General features: G+C 48.3%; 1 protein-coding gene across 4 annotated transcripts in view; it reads right to left on the bottom strand.

Moving 5' to 3' along the window:
• Positions 1-16,829, bottom strand: part of PATL2 (PAT1 homolog 2) — a 95,843-nt gene that overhangs the window by 70,672 nt on the left and 8,342 nt on the right. For all 4 annotated transcript variants that reach the window (XM_073584606.1, XM_073584607.1, XM_073584608.1 and 1 more), the window contains exon 4: positions 1,715-1,989. In XM_073584606.1, coding sequence (XP_073440707.1) covers positions 1,715-1,989 — 275 coding nt within the window. The remainder of the gene's footprint in view (positions 1-1,714; positions 1,990-16,829) is intronic.

The following is a 16,829-nucleotide window of genomic DNA, read 5'->3' on the forward strand; positions in this document are numbered from 1 at the left end:
AGGGCACATTCTTTATTTTTTGATTTTTCCTCTCTCTTAGCCTACGGCAGACATAGCAGAGGAGAGCGAGAGAGAGGGAAAGAGATATATACAGTATATATCAGCTTGATAGGCAGAGAGTCATCCACTCACCCAGAGAAGCTGTAGGTACTGGCTCAGGCTGAGAAGGAGGCTTGTTGGCGTGGCTCCTGTCCGAGGAATCACGGTGCGAGAGATCCTTGGCTGCCGCTGTATCACCTGCCTGGGGAAGACATGTTTGCACACCATACCATATCCCCACGGTTTCTTATAAGCCCCTTCATTATGCCAGCACCTCCCCCTCCAGGTGCGGCTAATTAAAATGCGTCCGGCCCGGAATACAGCCGCCGGCGCTAAGTAAAATAAACCATCTCTCCCTTTTTTTTCTTCCTCTGGAGGGGGCGGGGAGCGCTCCTCCATGCCTTCAGTTTTCGCGTGCTTTCCGAGACCGCGCTCTGTGTCGAGGAACTCCCGGTAACCCCGAAGTTCCTCCTTACCTTCCTGTCAGCGCTGCATGTGCGTCCTTCCGGACGCTGAAGCCCTAGGAACGCAGGATTATCGCTTCCCTCCGGGTCCTGTGCTCCCACACGGACCGGGATGGATTCTCCTCCAAAATCCCGGTAGCTTGTATTTCTGCAGAAAACCCCTGGTCGGCCTCACCCGGTATCGGCGTTTGTCATGCTGCTGCTCAAGTCAAGGAGGGAGCCGGACCCCAGCACTCCCCTGTCGCTGCTTCCAGACCAGAACCCCTGCCGTTCTCGCAGAAACCGCACAGGCGGTTCCCTGGCCCAGGTATGATTTGTAGAGAATCCTGCGGTTCCCATCGGAACAGGAGACCAACTGAGGAGGAGAGGCGGACCGCCTTCTTTTATCTCTGTAGGTTTCCTGTTCCTGTGGGTGGATCCCTCTCGCCAAGTGGGTGCTGTCGTGGCGAAGCGTAAAAAAGGTATTCCCATCGCCAAGATCCTATTGTGATATGTAGTAGGTGTAATATTTGCAAATACCTCCAATTAGAAGTGTAGTATAGTTCGATACCCCAGCTACTGCAATGCCCTGCACATGAGGTAATAGTCAGTGAATTCTAATTGGAGGCATTTGCTATTATACCTACTACATATTAGGATAAGATTTTGGAGATCGGAATACCATTTTAAGCACCTTTGTGTTTCTTCATTCCTTCATCCCCTTACAGGAGTAGCAGAAGGACATTTGGTCAGATCCAATTTTCTACTGAGCAGCAAGCCCAAAAATGAAGTACTCTGTTACGTCAGTGCCGCACAGGCTAATGCTTATGGTTTGATAATAGAGGCCAATTGTTTTGAAGCATTACTTGAACAGTTATTTGAATATATGACAATTTTATAAAGGGCACCATTTGATTATTGGAGTGCAACAACAAGTAGGCAGTAATATACAGTATTTAATAAAAGCAACCTTTTGCAAAGGTGGAGACAAACTGAAGAAAAAAAACAAAACGTGTGCTCTACTTTGGTGACCAGCAAGGTTACCAACCTGACTTTCTAGACAGCTTATCTAAACAATTGCATCAGGCAGTATACATGGTATTCCAAAATCAGCTACCAAGAAATATTGCATTCTTTATAAGCCAAATTCTATAGGCTTAGATTTTTATATTTTCTCTTAATTATGAGCTATGCTCTATTGTAGGTCATCTTACACTTATCCCGAACATTACCTCCAAAGTTGGCTGCCCATGAACAGCCTTCATCACTGCTGGATCTCCCAAGTCAGTGTTTTTTGAGTAGTCAACATGACCCTCCATTTCCTCAGATAGGGTGACTTCTTTCATGGAGTCCACCACAGTGTTCACATCTTGTGTGTTCTCCTCTACATCCATTATCTCCACAAGCTTTATTTCCTTTCCGCCTTCATCTTCTACATCTTTAACCATTTCAGGTTGTTGGTCTGAAGGATTATCATCCTTAGGAGTTTCCTCTTCAGATGTGTGATCTTTAAAAAAATAAAATAAAGCTTAAATAGCAAATAATAAATAATCTTTATTTTTATATAGCGCTAACATATTCCGCAGCGCTACACAGTTTGCACATATCATCACTGTCCCCGATGGGGCTCACATTCTAAATTCCCTATCAGTATGTCTTTAGAATGTGGGAGGAAACCGGAGTACCCGGAGGAAACCCACGCAAACACGGGGAGAACATACAAACTCCTTGCAGATGTTGTCCTTGGTGGGATTCGAACCACTGAGCCACCGTGCCGCCCCCCCAGCTTAATACACAAACAAATTAAAGATTCATTACACAAATAGTCACATTGTAAATGTTAAATATTTATACACTTTCAAAGTGATGTTTCACCAATCTGAAAGTGTGCTGTAAACTGCACTTAGTTTATTAAAAGACACCATTTATGGTCCAGTTGACAAAGTTAGTATTTTCTCTTCACCACGACAGCACCCACTGAGTGGATCCACCCCTAGGAACAGGAAACCTACAGAGAGATGAGGGGCGGTACCCCTTGCTCCCTCAGTTGGTTTCCTGTTCCTAGAAGGAACCCATAGAGGAAGAGGATTCCGGGCCTGGTAGCTGCCCGCATAGCACTATGAGCGGCGGGGGCCCCAGAGCTGGAGGCAGCGTTGGGAGGATGAGAAAAGCAGTTCCCCTCAGCTGGTAATGCGGGTGAGGCCTTAGCGGTGCATGCTGGGCTCACATACGGGTGTGTATGGCGACAGCCGGCACCGGAGACCCCCTATGGAGATGCCGCATTATGGAGTGCGGCACAGCGTTGGGGCTGCTAGGGTAGCGGCCCCCTTCCCCCCTGGAGATGTGGCGCCCCTGAGGGTTCAGTCACCACGGAGGTACTGTATCTCCTCCTGAGGTGTGGTACCCCACCATCCAGGTAAGGTGGAGACACCTGACCACGCTCCAACACCTGCACCCCACACCACAAAGTAGTGTAGCAATGCACTTTCAGCAGCTCCCTGCTTGGAGTATAGCATAGCACGCCTTGGTGGCTCCCTGCTTGGAACACGAAATATGCTGGGAGGTGGGTGGAGTTTAGTTTACATAAAAGAGCGGGAAGAGTTGAGTCAGTTGAGGATGTAGAAGAAGGACAGAGTGAGACAGAGAAGATCCCCAGGAGAGGGATGGAAGAAGGAAGTGCTGCAGCAGGCTACAGTGACCTGGGTCTGCTGGCACAGGAAAGAGAGAAAGGACGCTTGATTCTCCAATGGGAAGAAGGATTAGCACGGAACGTGAGGAGATTAAGAGAACAAGGATCAGGGTTAGAGGAGAACCCTTCCCAAGTTCTAAGCTCAAGGCCGGGGTCCGGTCCCTGAGGTTGTATTGATAATAATGGTCCTGCAGCAGACACCAAAGGAATAGAAGTAGTAACCACTTTATTCCCACACAAGACTTGGGGGCACAACAGCAACGATAGTGAGCCGGGACTAGGTAGGAGTCCCTGTAGCAGGCTACAGCTGTCTGCCGTACAAGTAGAGTTCATAGGAACATTTGACAGGAGGAACTCCAGTGTAACTCAGTACTAGGAGTACTTCATTCAAAGGTGCTATTGTCAAGGTGAAAATATATTTTCTTATATAACTTTTATACTGTGAAACAATAAGTTTTTCCTAATTGCTTGCTAATGCAAATGTAACTGTATTAAAGATGGCTGCCAGTGTTCACTTTCACTTAAATTCAGTGTCTAAAGAGTTAAGTTAAGTTTCATTTCTCCTAAAAAAAGATAACTCAGGAATGTGAAGAAGTAACCATCGGGAGACTTTTTGACGAATCAGAGAGAGACTGGACACTAGATGTATACTGCATAAACCCCGCCTAATGCACGCCTTCCCCTAACACTCAATATAGTATTGTGTATTTGTAAATAAAGCCAGTTGTTGTACTGCTCCTGACAGGTGTGGATGCGGGACATTAGCTAAGACTGAATCAGCTGCGTGTCTGAGTCATTCTTAATTGGTACCAGATGTTTTGCGCTCGCACAATGATTTGGAATGACTGGTGAATGAGGATTTATTGTCGTTTACGACCCCGACAATTTGGCGCCCAACGTGGGGCGTGGACAGTGATCCGAGGCTCCTCTGGACCCATGCCTGGATGTCTGTGGATGATACCTGTAGTGGCTGACCTCGAGGACTGATCACCCTCCAAAACACGGTAAGTGAGATCATATACACTGTATGTGTCACACTTGCTAGTGTCTCAGCCGTTATTGGTTTGTCTGTGGTCTCCTTGGGTCTGAGGGGTGACCGGTCGAGTGGTGAGACTGAGTGCGATCCTGTGCCACGCTCTGAACCAGCAACTGAGAGACGTCGCATTCTGCGCGTCCTCGTGTACACCACACCTCCTCCACCGGTCATTGTACTCCATTCAACCACCCTACCCGTGACTATTGTCTAGTAGTGAAGTGGAGTGATAAATTGAGCTAGTTGCAGATTGTGGGGCAACTTAGAGGAAGGGATAGGAGACGCAGCCTCTGTGATATTGTACCAGCTAGGTAATTAAGACGTCCCGAGAAGGGACCACCTGTATTTCTGTGGAGGGCTCTCACTAGGAAACCGCCTCCCGACTGTTGGAATATCGTGGCAGGATAACCTGTTAATCACTGCTGTTCAAGGTTAGGGAAAGGAAATATTGAGCGCGAGGCTCTTTTCCTAGTACGTCGAACGTGAGGCTCCGTACTGTGGAACATCAGTGTTGATATCGCTACCAGTGGTTTTTCTGCAGAGAACCATAGTATTCTGTAAGAGTCATGCTGCGTATCTTAAAGCAGAAGAAGTCTGTGCCCCACAAGTTAGATGAGGATGCTGTGGAGGTCAAGGCAATAGTAGCGTCACGGGAAGGCAAGAAGGCAGTCAAGAATGTTGAGAGATTGTATAAGCATGTAGGATTGCCCTCGTCAGGGAGATTACAGCCGGCTATGTGGCATAATCTCATAGAGAACAAACGAGGCATGTTGAAAGATAAAGGATTGTTAGAACAAGCACAAGCTCATCTGCGAGTTGCGCGAGGCTTGAAGAATGAAGGATGGAAAGAGATTGATGGGGAAGGAGGATCAGACAATGCGGAACCTGTGTTTGGTTATAAAATGCCTTTGAACTGTGATCTTATAGATTGTAAAATGGCCGCCGTGCCACTGATGATGAAAATGCAGTCCCAACCACCGCCCTATAATGGCGACAAGACGAGCTCTCCAGAAGCGTGGGTGTGTCCTGTTTGTGGCGTGCAGAATCCAACCTGGGTGGAAACCTGCCGTGTGTGTGGGGCGGGCCGTCCTTGGGGTTCCGCCCAGACCATGGACGGAAGTGGGGCATGCCACGCCTCCACCGGCAGCCATCTTGGTGCACCCGGAATTCCTCCCCAGCCACTATGTCCGCTGGTAACACTTTCCGGCGAGTACTATCAGGGACCACCACTTCCTGAGAAACCTCCGGCACCGACCGATGCTGTTCCCACCTCTAATGTTCCTGTTTCTGTTCCGGCCTCTGGGCCTAGTCTCCCGGTGCAACCCACTGTGATATTTGTAAATACACCTGGTCAAGGTCCCTTCACTCTTGATGCCCTGACCGGCAGTACGGCTTTCCGGTCCGTAATGCGTATGAGGCGCCAAGCTATCGGAGATGATGAGGGATCAGAAGATTCTGACAATCAGGTTGCTACAATTCCCCCTGCCCCGCCACTGCTATTAGGTCCGTTCGAATCCCCCCGGCCCGGAAGGAGCCCACTACCTACCCCTCTCAACAAATCCTCTAGGTTGCCCCATGACCCTGAAATCTGGTTCCCCTGTCATTCACGCTATTACATCACACCTCAGGGCTCCCAGGTTCTTTTCTCAGTGGGGTATGGGGACATAGTTACCCACCAGGTAGGAGCCATAGTGAACCCAGCTAACTCTACCCTGTCGCATAGAGGTGGTTTGGCCCAACAGATAGCTAAAAAGGGAGGCCCAGCCATAACCCAAGAGTGTCAGGCCTACCTTACCAATTATGGCCCCTTGCATCCAGGAGACGCTATGTCCACCCAGGGAAGGAATTTGCCCTGTGATATAGTGTTACACACTGCAGGCCCTATATATGATTACAGGACACCTGAGCATTGCCGTACAATATTGCAGACCGCCTTACAGACAGTGCTTATCTTTGCAGGACGGCTAGGGAGAGATACACTTCCTCGTAGAACTTTGGCTATACCATTGATATCTTCAGGACTCTTTGGATACCCACTGGGCCCCTGTATGAAGGAACACGTTGAAGTCATCAAGAATTGTCTCCAATCAATCCCAGATCTCGATTTACAAGAAGTTAGGATCGTCTGTTACCATGAATCCGGATTAGAGGGCATCATGCCCTTGGTAGCTGAATACATGATACCACTGATGCACACAGGTATAAAGCCCCTGGATGAGGTAATACCCACAGCACCCCCAACTGCCCCGAAGGATGAGGCAGTGACACATGACGAAGAAGAAGAAGGGCTGAAGCTGAAATACAAACCCTTCACTCCGGTACAAATTGATGCTATTGTTAACAAGTTACCTGACCCGGACAAATTTCCCATGCAGTATGTAAGGAAACTGGAACAGACTAGGAGCATCTACGGGGCTACATGGTCTGATCTATCAGGCATCACCTCAAAGCCTCCGAATATTTTCTCCCCACCATCATGAAGGAATTGGACCCCACTAAAGCAGGACCTCTCAACAAGTTCAAGTCTGGAAAGGAGTTTATCGCTCAACTCACAAAGTGGGCCCAGGATCGTCTCTGTGACGAAGCAGGATCAATACAGGATATACAACAAGAATCTGGTGAAGCTGTGGAGAAATACGCTGCCAGACTAACTATGCAGTTTGAAGACTTGGGTTATTCAACTCATGTGAAGACGCAGGCAGCCTTGTTGGTCCGTGCTTTTATTGATGGTCTGGAAGATCCACTGAAGGATAAGGTCATGAAGCTTCGTCCCGAATTACCTGATGGTCCCCTAAAACAGGCCCTCACTGTTGTGAAGAGTTATCAGAAAATGCTTCAAAGGGAAGAAAAGGAAGCAGAAATGGAAGCAGAGAAGGAAGCAGAGAAGGACAAAGGCAAGAAGAAACCAGCCATGTATATGGCAGAAGCCTCAGAAGTACCTGTTATGGTGCATCAGGCTCAGGATCGGTATGGATCACCACGCTTGAGGCCGAGAGGGTCCCAGGGCCAAAACTACAGGGACAGACCAGTTTGTGATGACCAAGGGAGACCTCTGTGTTGGGAGTGTGCCAGCCCTGGTCATATGAGAAGAAGTTGTCCTCGCAGGGGGCACCCTCAGAGACCTCTTCCTCCTCCACTCATGAAGTTCAGGCCAACCGGTGCCCACTTTTCCCGCCACCTGTACTTCCTCGTCTTGTGGTACAGTGACCCTGGAAGTGGACACTCAACCTCTCAAGTTCTTAGTGGACACTGGGGCGGCCACCTTTGTTATCTCTTCATCTCAGCTGCCTCCTACAATCTCCCTGTCTTCAGATTTCCTCACATGTATTGGAGTTGAAGGTCAACAAACCTCATCACCACTCACTGTTCCCGTCCCAGCTGGCCCATTCTCTGGTGTCTTTGCCAAATTTCTGGTGTCTGAAACCTGCCCCGTCAACCTTCTAGGAGCTGACCTCCTTCAAAGGCTTCACGCTACCATCATCTTCGGTGATCAAGGGATGGAATTGCAATTACAAGATCCTGCCTCACAACAAGGCACTGAAGATCGTTGTGTCCTTAAGGCTTTCCCTCTGATGATGATGACACTGCAAACGACACCTTCCCCGGATTTGCCCAATCTACCTACCACTCTGTGGTCAACTGGACCTGAGGATGTGGGTCTGCTCAAAGTGCCTCCAGTAAAAGTCCACCTCAAACCTGGGCACCCATACCCCAGACTACCTCAGTATCCGCTTAAGGCTGTCCAAGAGCGGAGCCTTGGAGTTCAGATTACCTCCCTCTTACATTCTGGAGTGCTAATCAGATGTGTTTCACCCTGTAACACACCCCTGTTTCCAGTGAAGAAGAAGACAGCTCCTGGAGACCCTCCGAAGTACAGACTTGTACAGGACCTCAGAGCAGTCAATTCAGCCACCATCTTGGAAACTCCTGTGGTACCCAACCCAAACACCTTGCTTTCTCAAGTGCCTACTTCAGCAACACTCTTCACCGTTATTGACCTGGCTAATGCTTTCTTCAGTGTCCCGCTTCATGAAGACTCACAGTTTTTATTTGCCTTCACGTTTCAAGGATCTCAGCTGACCTGGACACCACAGGGTGCCCAGAACTCCCCTAACCAGTTCACTCATGCTATGAAGATGACCCTGGATCCGTGGGTGTTACAGAATCTTCATGTCACGCTTCTCCAGTATGTTGATGACCTACTCCTCTGTGGAACTGAAGAGAATCTGTTTGCTGCTTCTGAGTCCTTGCTCCTTTTTCTTCATTCTGCCAACTGCAAAGTCTCAAAGGCCAAGGTCCAGTGGTGCAAAGAGAAAGTCGTCTTCCTCAGATCTCTCCTGCATCTCTCAAGGCTCGAGACACCTCACCGAGGACAGAAAACATGCAATCGAGGATATCCCTTATCCAAAGACATACTCTGCTATGCAGTCTTTCTTAGGACTCATTACCTACTGCAGACAGTGGATTCCGGATGCTTCAAGACTCATGCAACCTTTGTATGATTGCCTCAGGACTGGAGGACCGGACTGGGATCATGCTGAAAATCCGTATATCTATGCTCAGCAAAAGGACCGTTTCCTGGCTCTCAAGGAAGCTGTTGTCAGCGCCCCTGCTCTGGGTCTCCCTGACTACACTCAGCCGTTTCATCTCTTTGTTTCAGAATCTGAAGGACATGCCTCTGGTGTGCTGGCACAGAAACATGCTGATCGTTTCCGTCCTCTGGCCTACTACTCAGCCAGGCTAGACCCTGTTGCCAGAACTGCTCCTTCCTGCCTCAAGGCTGTGCATGCAGTCCATGTCCATGTTCTTCTGGATAAGTCTGCTGACATAGCACTTGGTCATGACTTGGTCATTCAAGCTGGACATGATCTCTCTGCTGTCCTCCAACAAACATCTCCTAAGCATCTAACGAGCCAAAGACATCTCAGACTTCAGTGCTCTCTACTTCTGCCCTCCAACATCACCTTCCAGAAATGTACTACCATCAACCCAGCCACTTTGCTTCCACATTCTAGGGGGGAGTTCCCTGACGGGTATAAGGACTTACCAGACGGGAGGTCACCTGATGACCCGCATGACTGTGTAAAAGCGCTGGAACAAGAAGCCTCTGCACCACAAAATGTGGTAACTCAAGAACTTCTCAACCCTGATTTGCAACTATGGACTGATGGATCTCGATTTGCAGACTCTTATGGCAAGTTCCACACTGGATATGCGGTCACCACTGAAACAGAAGTCCTTCTGGCTGAAGCCTTGCCACCTCACCTTTCGGCTCAAGAAGCCGAACTTGTGGCCCTACAACAAGCATGTTATCTAGCAGAAGGGAAGACGGCCAATGTCTACACTGACTCAAGATACGGCTATGGAATCTGTCACGATTTTGGATTCCTGTGGAAGTCCCGAGGGTTCATTACGGCTACAGGAACCCCTGTTAAACATGCACTAAGGATTAAAGCCCTGATGAAGGCATTGGAGCTACCTGTACAAATTGCGGTGATCAAGGTCAAAGCTCACGGGAAAGTCAATTCGAAGGAGACTAGAGGAAACCATTTAGCAGATCAAGCTGCCAAAGCTGCTGCCATAAAGAATGTCTCAGCAAAGTGGGAAGAAGAAGAAACAGCACCAGAAAAACCCTGTTGGGAAGGCACTGATACACCTGTGATGCCTGTGCTTACCAGAGCACAAACAAGAGAACAGGCAACCAAAGAAGCTACCCAAGCCGAAGAAGAACGAGACTTTGAGAAGTCCGAAGAAAGAAGAGGGAGTTGATAGAAGACATGGAAATGGAATACCCTGCCACCGGATCTGTCTGGAAGCCAGCCCGACCACCTGAAGAGAGATTGTGGGAAGAACAAAAGTTGACCTCTAAAGAAGAAAAGAAGCAGTGGGAAGCTGCAGGAGCCATTCATGGGAATCGTAGTTCTGCCGGACAATACCAATTTCCTAGACTCTAAGGTGGATGGGAAACCCTGTCTACCCAAAAGAATGTATCCAGCCGTTGCACCATGGGCTCATGGATCAACTCATCGAGGAAAGAACCAAGCTCTGGCCTGTATCAAGAAGCTCTACTGGGCCCCAGGAATCTCTACCACTGTCACAGCCTACTCAAGAGCCTGCCCAGTCTGTGCCATCTGTAACCCAACAGCCACCGCCAAGGTTCCACTTCAGCATCTTGCCAAACCAGACTACCCTTGGCAGAGAATCCAGGTTGATCATATTCAGATGCCCAAGTCAGGAAAGTATGAGTACGTCCTAGTGGCTGTGGATATGTTCTCAGGATGGCCCGAAGCCTACTCAGTGACCAACATGACTGCCAAAACTACAGCTAAGAAGCTCATCACTGAAATTTCGTGCAGATTTGGAATTCCCGAAGTTGTTGAATCAGATCAAGGCCCAGCCTTCACTGCCAATGTCTACGAGGAATTGTGGCACATGTTAGGGACAGATTTGGGTCTGCACACCCCCTATCACCCCTCCAGTTCAGCCAAAGTTGAGAGAATGAACTCCACAATTAAGACCCAGTTGCTTAAAATGAGCCAGGACCACCCACTCCCATGGCCAGATTTGCTCCCCGTGGTCCTATACCATATCAGACACACCCCACAGGGAAAACACGGCCTGACTCCCTTTGAGATTCTTTTTGGTGCTCCACCTAAAATAGGAGACATTAGGCCACAAGAGTTGTCTGAGACAAATGATAAAGTTGTACAATTTGTGATTGCATTGTCTAAGGAACTGTCTAACACCCACTCTACAGTTTCTGCTTCTCTTCCAGAATCCACAGGTGACGTGGTCCATGACTTTGTGCCAGGAGACCTGGTGTATGTGAAAAAGTTTGTGCGCAGAGATTGTCTCCAGCCGAGATTTGAAGGACCCCACACGGTGATCCTGGTCACCCCCACTGCAGTAAAACTTGAAGGAAAGAGCACCTGGATTCATGCTTCACACTGTAAAAGAGACCGAACCAGTGTTTAGTCACAGTAGTGACTGAAGGGAAATGTTGCTGTTGTTTTTGACCTTGGGACTGGGGGCCATCCTCGCCCCTACCTCTTCGGCCCCTATTGTAAATAAGAATTCTGGTCCCTTTATTCTCTGGGTAAACCTGACAGCCCCGGTGAATATCTGGCGATTTGATTTCTGTGATGTAGTCAAGTGCCTTGAGACTGAACGGGTGGTAGAGGGGATCATCCAGTTCTATATGTGTGTTACCAGACAAGACAACAATAATTGTCATTATTGGACAGATGCTGCCTGGAGTACGGGGAATGATTGGGGATATAAACCTAGCGAAGCCATGTTCCCCAAGGATGGGACGGGTAGGAGTCTTCGTGAGAGAATGCATCTAACAGCCCTTCTGCAACCATTTAGGGGCTGTAAATGAGGTAGAAGCTGTCACCCCCTTCTCCTAAATCTTGAAAGCCCTCAATCTGCTGATCTGCAGACGTTCGTACTAGGAAGGCATTATAATTATGTATTTAGTGCTGGACCTTATGCGTATTTAGGCCATATACGGCTTCAGGATATTAGCTTCAGACCAACCAAGGCCCCCGTTACCAGTACACCTAAAATAGGCCCAGGTGAGCGTTTGCAAAATGTAGTTAATGAAGTGATCCCCATTCCAGGTCTCAGTTGGCAAGAGGTTTTCTCCATAGAAACACAAACAGCCCCAAGGAAAAATTTGTGGTTAGAATGGGTGAGGTACAATGTAAAAGTCCAGAATATCTCTGTAGGATGTATTGCTTGTGCTGCTGCGAATACACACCTATACACACATGCATTGCTTTTCCCTGATGACAACACCACTGCCTGTGTCATGAATTTGTTGAAAGGTTTGAAGCCCACTGATTGCCCAGATTACGTCCCACTAATTCATAAGGAACCCAAACTAAAGGTCCCAGGAGAAGTAACTGTATTAGCTGACAATTACACCTGCTATAATTCCCACGACACCACAGGTACACCAGTAGGGATCTTCGAGACAGGTTTCTGCAAAGAGAATAGTTCTCTAGATACTGACTTGTTAATCAAACATACACAATATATGTATGACATTTATTGGTTATGTGGAGATGGCAAGCTCCGTCCTAGGTTGCCAAATGCCTGGACAGGCCAATGCACCCTTGTTAAACTAGCTATGCAGTTCAAGATTCTACCCTGGGATCCAAAGATACCTGATGAACCTACCAGGAAAAGGAGAAGCCTCGATCAGCTCCATATGAGTTATGAAGAAGATCCACTAGTATATATTGATGCTATTGGAGTGCCAAGGGGGGTGCCTGACCAATTTAAAGCCCAGAACCAGATCTATGCTGGCTTTGCTTCTATAATCCCACAGGTGCAGATTAATAAAAATGTTGAATGGATCAATTACATATATAACAGTGAACAAAGGTTTGTCAATTTCAGCCAAGATGCCTTCCAAGGTATAGTTGAAGAATTGGGCCCTAACACTAGAATGACACTCCAAAACCGACTAGCCCTTGATATGATAAGGAGGAGTTTGTGGGATGGTGGGAGAGGAGTGTTGTACCTATATCCCTCAGAACTCTGGAGTGAATGGAAAAACAATGATAGCCCTTAAAAAGATAACTGGGTTAGCAGCAGAATTGAAAACTAATGCTGGAGTAGACACATCTTTCTTTTCCGGCTGGTTGGATGGACTCAAGGGATTCCTTCAACAAGCTTGTATAGTACTGATTGCCCTCCTTGTAATTGGATCGATAACTCTTTGTTGTGTTATTCCCTTGTATAAAAAGGTTATTGCCAAAGCAACTCCGACTGGCACCTTCCTCAATCAAGAAGTAGACCCACCAGAGTACGATGGTACTGATCTAGGGGAGATCCCTAAGTATATTCCCCTCAAGAGAGTAGACAAAACCCCCCATTCTCAGATGATGTTAAGAGACTTAGTTTAGGGACAGCGGGAGAACTCCATGTGAGGTTAGTGAAGGGTTCAGCTGCCTGGAGGCCTCTCGCTAGGGGAGAGCTTCTGAGGTGTCTGGATGAAGAAATCCACCTCCCCTTTTCCCATCGCATGGACAGTCTCGAAGGATCTTTCATTAAGGGAAAAACTTAGTGTTTAGGGGGGATTGTCAAGGTGAAAATATATTTTCTTATATAACTTTTATACTGTGAAACAATAAGTTTTTCCTAATTGCTTGCTAATGCAAATGTAACTGTATTAAAGATGGCTGCCAGTGTTCACTTTCACTTAAATTCAGTGTCTAAAGAGTTAAGTTAAGTTTCATTTCTCCTAAAAAAAAGATAACTCAGGAATGTGAAGAAGAAGTAACCATCGGGAGACTTTTTGACGAATCAGAGAGAGACTGGACACTAGATGTATACTGCATAAACCCCGCCTAATGCACGCCTTCCCCTAACACTCAATATAGTATTGTGTATTTGTAAATAAAGCCAGTTGTTGTACTGCTCCTGACAGGTGTGGATGCGGGACATTAGCTAAGACTGAATCAGCTGCGTGTCTGAGTCATTCTTAATTGGTACCAGATGTTTTGCGCTCGCACAATGATTTGGAATGACTGGTGAATGAGGATTTATTGTCGTTTACGACCCCGACACTATAAGAGGAGACGTTCAGAAAAAGCACATATGTTGGCGGAGTGTTGGAAAGGAGTACTTCATCTTGCCTGGAGGTTGGCTAGGCTCCTGACCTGGAGGACACGGCACGGATGCGGGCACCTGTACCTGCAGACTGAGTAAAGCTTTGGAACTACATGCCCTGGTGTCCTCCACTTATTCCTGCGTCAACCCACCCAGCACTGCTACATCCCTTGCGCCCGACCCTACACCATCTAAGTGTCACTGCACCTACTCTGCCCTGGGACTACAGCCCTGCCTGTGGAGGGCTATAACATCATTGCTGCACCACACCATCTGTCCCAGAGGATCTGTCTGCAGCGTTGGCTTACATCTTCATTGCCGAACACCACAGGTGGCGTCACGAATCATTCATAAACTTTCCCCTTTTTACAATGGGGGCTCAGGGCCACGGGCCGGGTCCCAGCTGCCGTGACATCTCCCATTGAAGCTCATCGGGCCCGGTACCGAGTACCCCACAGCCATGGGAGGGGGACCCAGAGACATGGCGAGGCCAGGAACGAAGAGAGTCCCTGAGCTTGTGCGGACGCAATGTAGTGCCAGAGCGCTAAAGGGGAGAATTGCATACCTGACAGTACCCAGTGAAGTCAGGTATGTCCGTTCTGGCAAGGCAGGGGCCAGCACTCCTGTGCACAGACACGGCGACCCGGAAGTGGATACCGAGAACTTCTGGGGGAGGAGGCAAAGATCGCGGTATCACGGGACAAGCGACCACGCATGAGCAGGAGGAGGAAAAAAAATAAAAGAGAGAAGAAGTGGGGGCGAAACCAGGAAGCTGCATAAAAAGCATCAACTAGAGGCATACCAGTGCGCAGCTATGTAGTCTACAAACGACCCGGTTTCGCTCCAATTAGAGCAGCCAGAGGAATCCCCCCCATGGCAGTACCCAGAGAAGTGGCAGCACAAGGAGAAGTCAGAGCACCAGGAAGAGTAGAGACTCCCGGAGGAATTCTAGCGGGCGCTCTAGGCAGAGCGAGCCCACAGAGAAAAAGCGTGAGTTGAAGACCCATCTCACCTCGCCTCAGCCTGAGTCTCGAACCCCGCAGCCAGTACTTTGCTGACAAAATTCATGGGTGAGTGTTTTTAGTCATGCTTCTAGCTGATGGCATCCTCTTTGTTTTTCTCCCCCCCCCCCCTGCATATCCTTAGGCCAAAAGAACAGAAATCTAAACACAGAATGTGCCTTATGTTCCCAACCTCTCCCAGATAGCTACCCTAAGAGGTTGTGTCAAAGCTGTATCAGGCAGACCCTACGGGAGAAATCCTCGGGAAAAACGGTGGATATCAGTATAATTATCCCAGAGGAGCTACGGGCCTTAGGCAGCTCCAGTAGTCTAGGAGGGCAGACCTCCAGCAGAGGGTTAATCTCACCAGCATCTAGGTCGCCTTCAGAAACTGGGGAAAGAGATGTATCCCAGGAATACCTAACCTCAGAGGAGGAGGAGCAGGCTTGCTTCCCCACAGACAGTGTTAGTATTACACACAGACTTGACTAAATTATTAAGGGCTTAGCTGATACTAAAGGACCCCAAAACCCCACAGGAGATAATGTTTGCAGGTATCTCCCAAAAGAAGGTCTGGGCCTTTCCAGTAGTCCCAGCAATAAAAGAGCTGGTAATAAGAGTGGGAGAAGCAGGGGCAAAGGACCTTTCTCCCCTTAACATCCAAACGAAAATATCCGTTTGATGATGACGAGTTGGCGTCTTGGTCGAGAGCCCCCCAAGGTGGATGCGGCAGTGGCCTCTACTTCTCACCGATCTTCCCTGCCCGTAGAAGACTCGGGAACATTATCTGATCCCTTAGATCGCAAGGCGGATACCTTCCTCAAGCGATCTTGGGAGGCATGCACAGGGGCATTTAAGCCGGCAATATCGGCCACATGCACAGGGAGGTCCATGATGATATGGTTGGACGAGTTGGAGGAGAAAATAAAAAATGGCACATCTAGAGACAAGCTCCGTTCCTCTATTCCCCTGATTTAAGGTGCAGCAGCCTTCCTATCTGACGCCTCAGCTGATTCCCTCTGCCTCTCTGCCAGAGCGGCAGGATTAACCAACGCAGCCCGGCAGGCCTTGTGGTTGAAGGGGTGGAGGGGCGACACGCAGACAAAAACCAAACTCTGCTCCATGCCCTGTCAGGGCAAGTACCTTTTCGGCACAGAGCTTGATGAGATCCTGACAAAAGCAGGTGAGAGAAAGAAGGGATTCCCTAACCCGTACGTTCCCTTCAACAGGAGGGCCTTCAGAAAGCCTCCATTCGGCAAGAAGAAGGACTTCAAACCTCAAGACCGCTGGGGCAATTAAGATCCCAAGCAGAGAGGCAGTCTATTTGGGAAGCGTCCCTTCAGATCTGGGGACAGATTCCGGTAGCACCAATTCACCGGTAGGTGGGAGGCTACTAAAATTCAGTCAATGGGAAGAACTAACAACTAACCCGTGGGCCATTAATATTGTTACATCAGGCCCAAGACTAGAATTTGTTCGGTACCCACTGGACTCCTTCCTATTGACTTCTCTGAAGTCTCTGGAGCAGCAGGAAGCCTTAGAATTGGAGTTAACGGGCCTCCTATCTAAGAACGTGCTGATGGACGTTCCAAGAAACGAAACAGGAAGGGGCTTTTATTCTCCTCTGTTTTTAGTCCCAAAACCAGATGGTTCATTTAGGACCATTATTAATTTAAAAAAGCTTAATACATTTTTGAGGGTGCGGTCCTTTAAAATGGAATCTGTACATTCAGCAGTAAAACTTGTTTCCTAGGTGCTATATGGCAGTCTTGGACCTAAAAGATGCCTATTACCATCTCCCTATATGCAAGGAGCACCAACAGTTCCTACGAGTGGCAGTCATACTAGAGGGCCGGATAAGACATCTCCAGTTTACGGCAATGCCGTTCGGATTATCCATGGCACCCCGTGTGTTTACCAAGCTAATGCTAGAGGTGATGTCATATGTAAGGCTGAAAAACGCCTTAATTCCGTACTTGGACGACTTGCTCATAGTAGGAAAT

The sequence above is a fragment of the Dendrobates tinctorius genome, unplaced genomic scaffold (assembly GCF_039654945.1).
Source record: "Dendrobates tinctorius isolate UK_male_01 unplaced genomic scaffold, ASM3965494v1 ptg000084l, whole genome shotgun sequence".
NCBI classification, from domain to species: domain Eukaryota; kingdom Metazoa; phylum Chordata; class Amphibia; order Anura; family Dendrobatidae; genus Dendrobates; species Dendrobates tinctorius.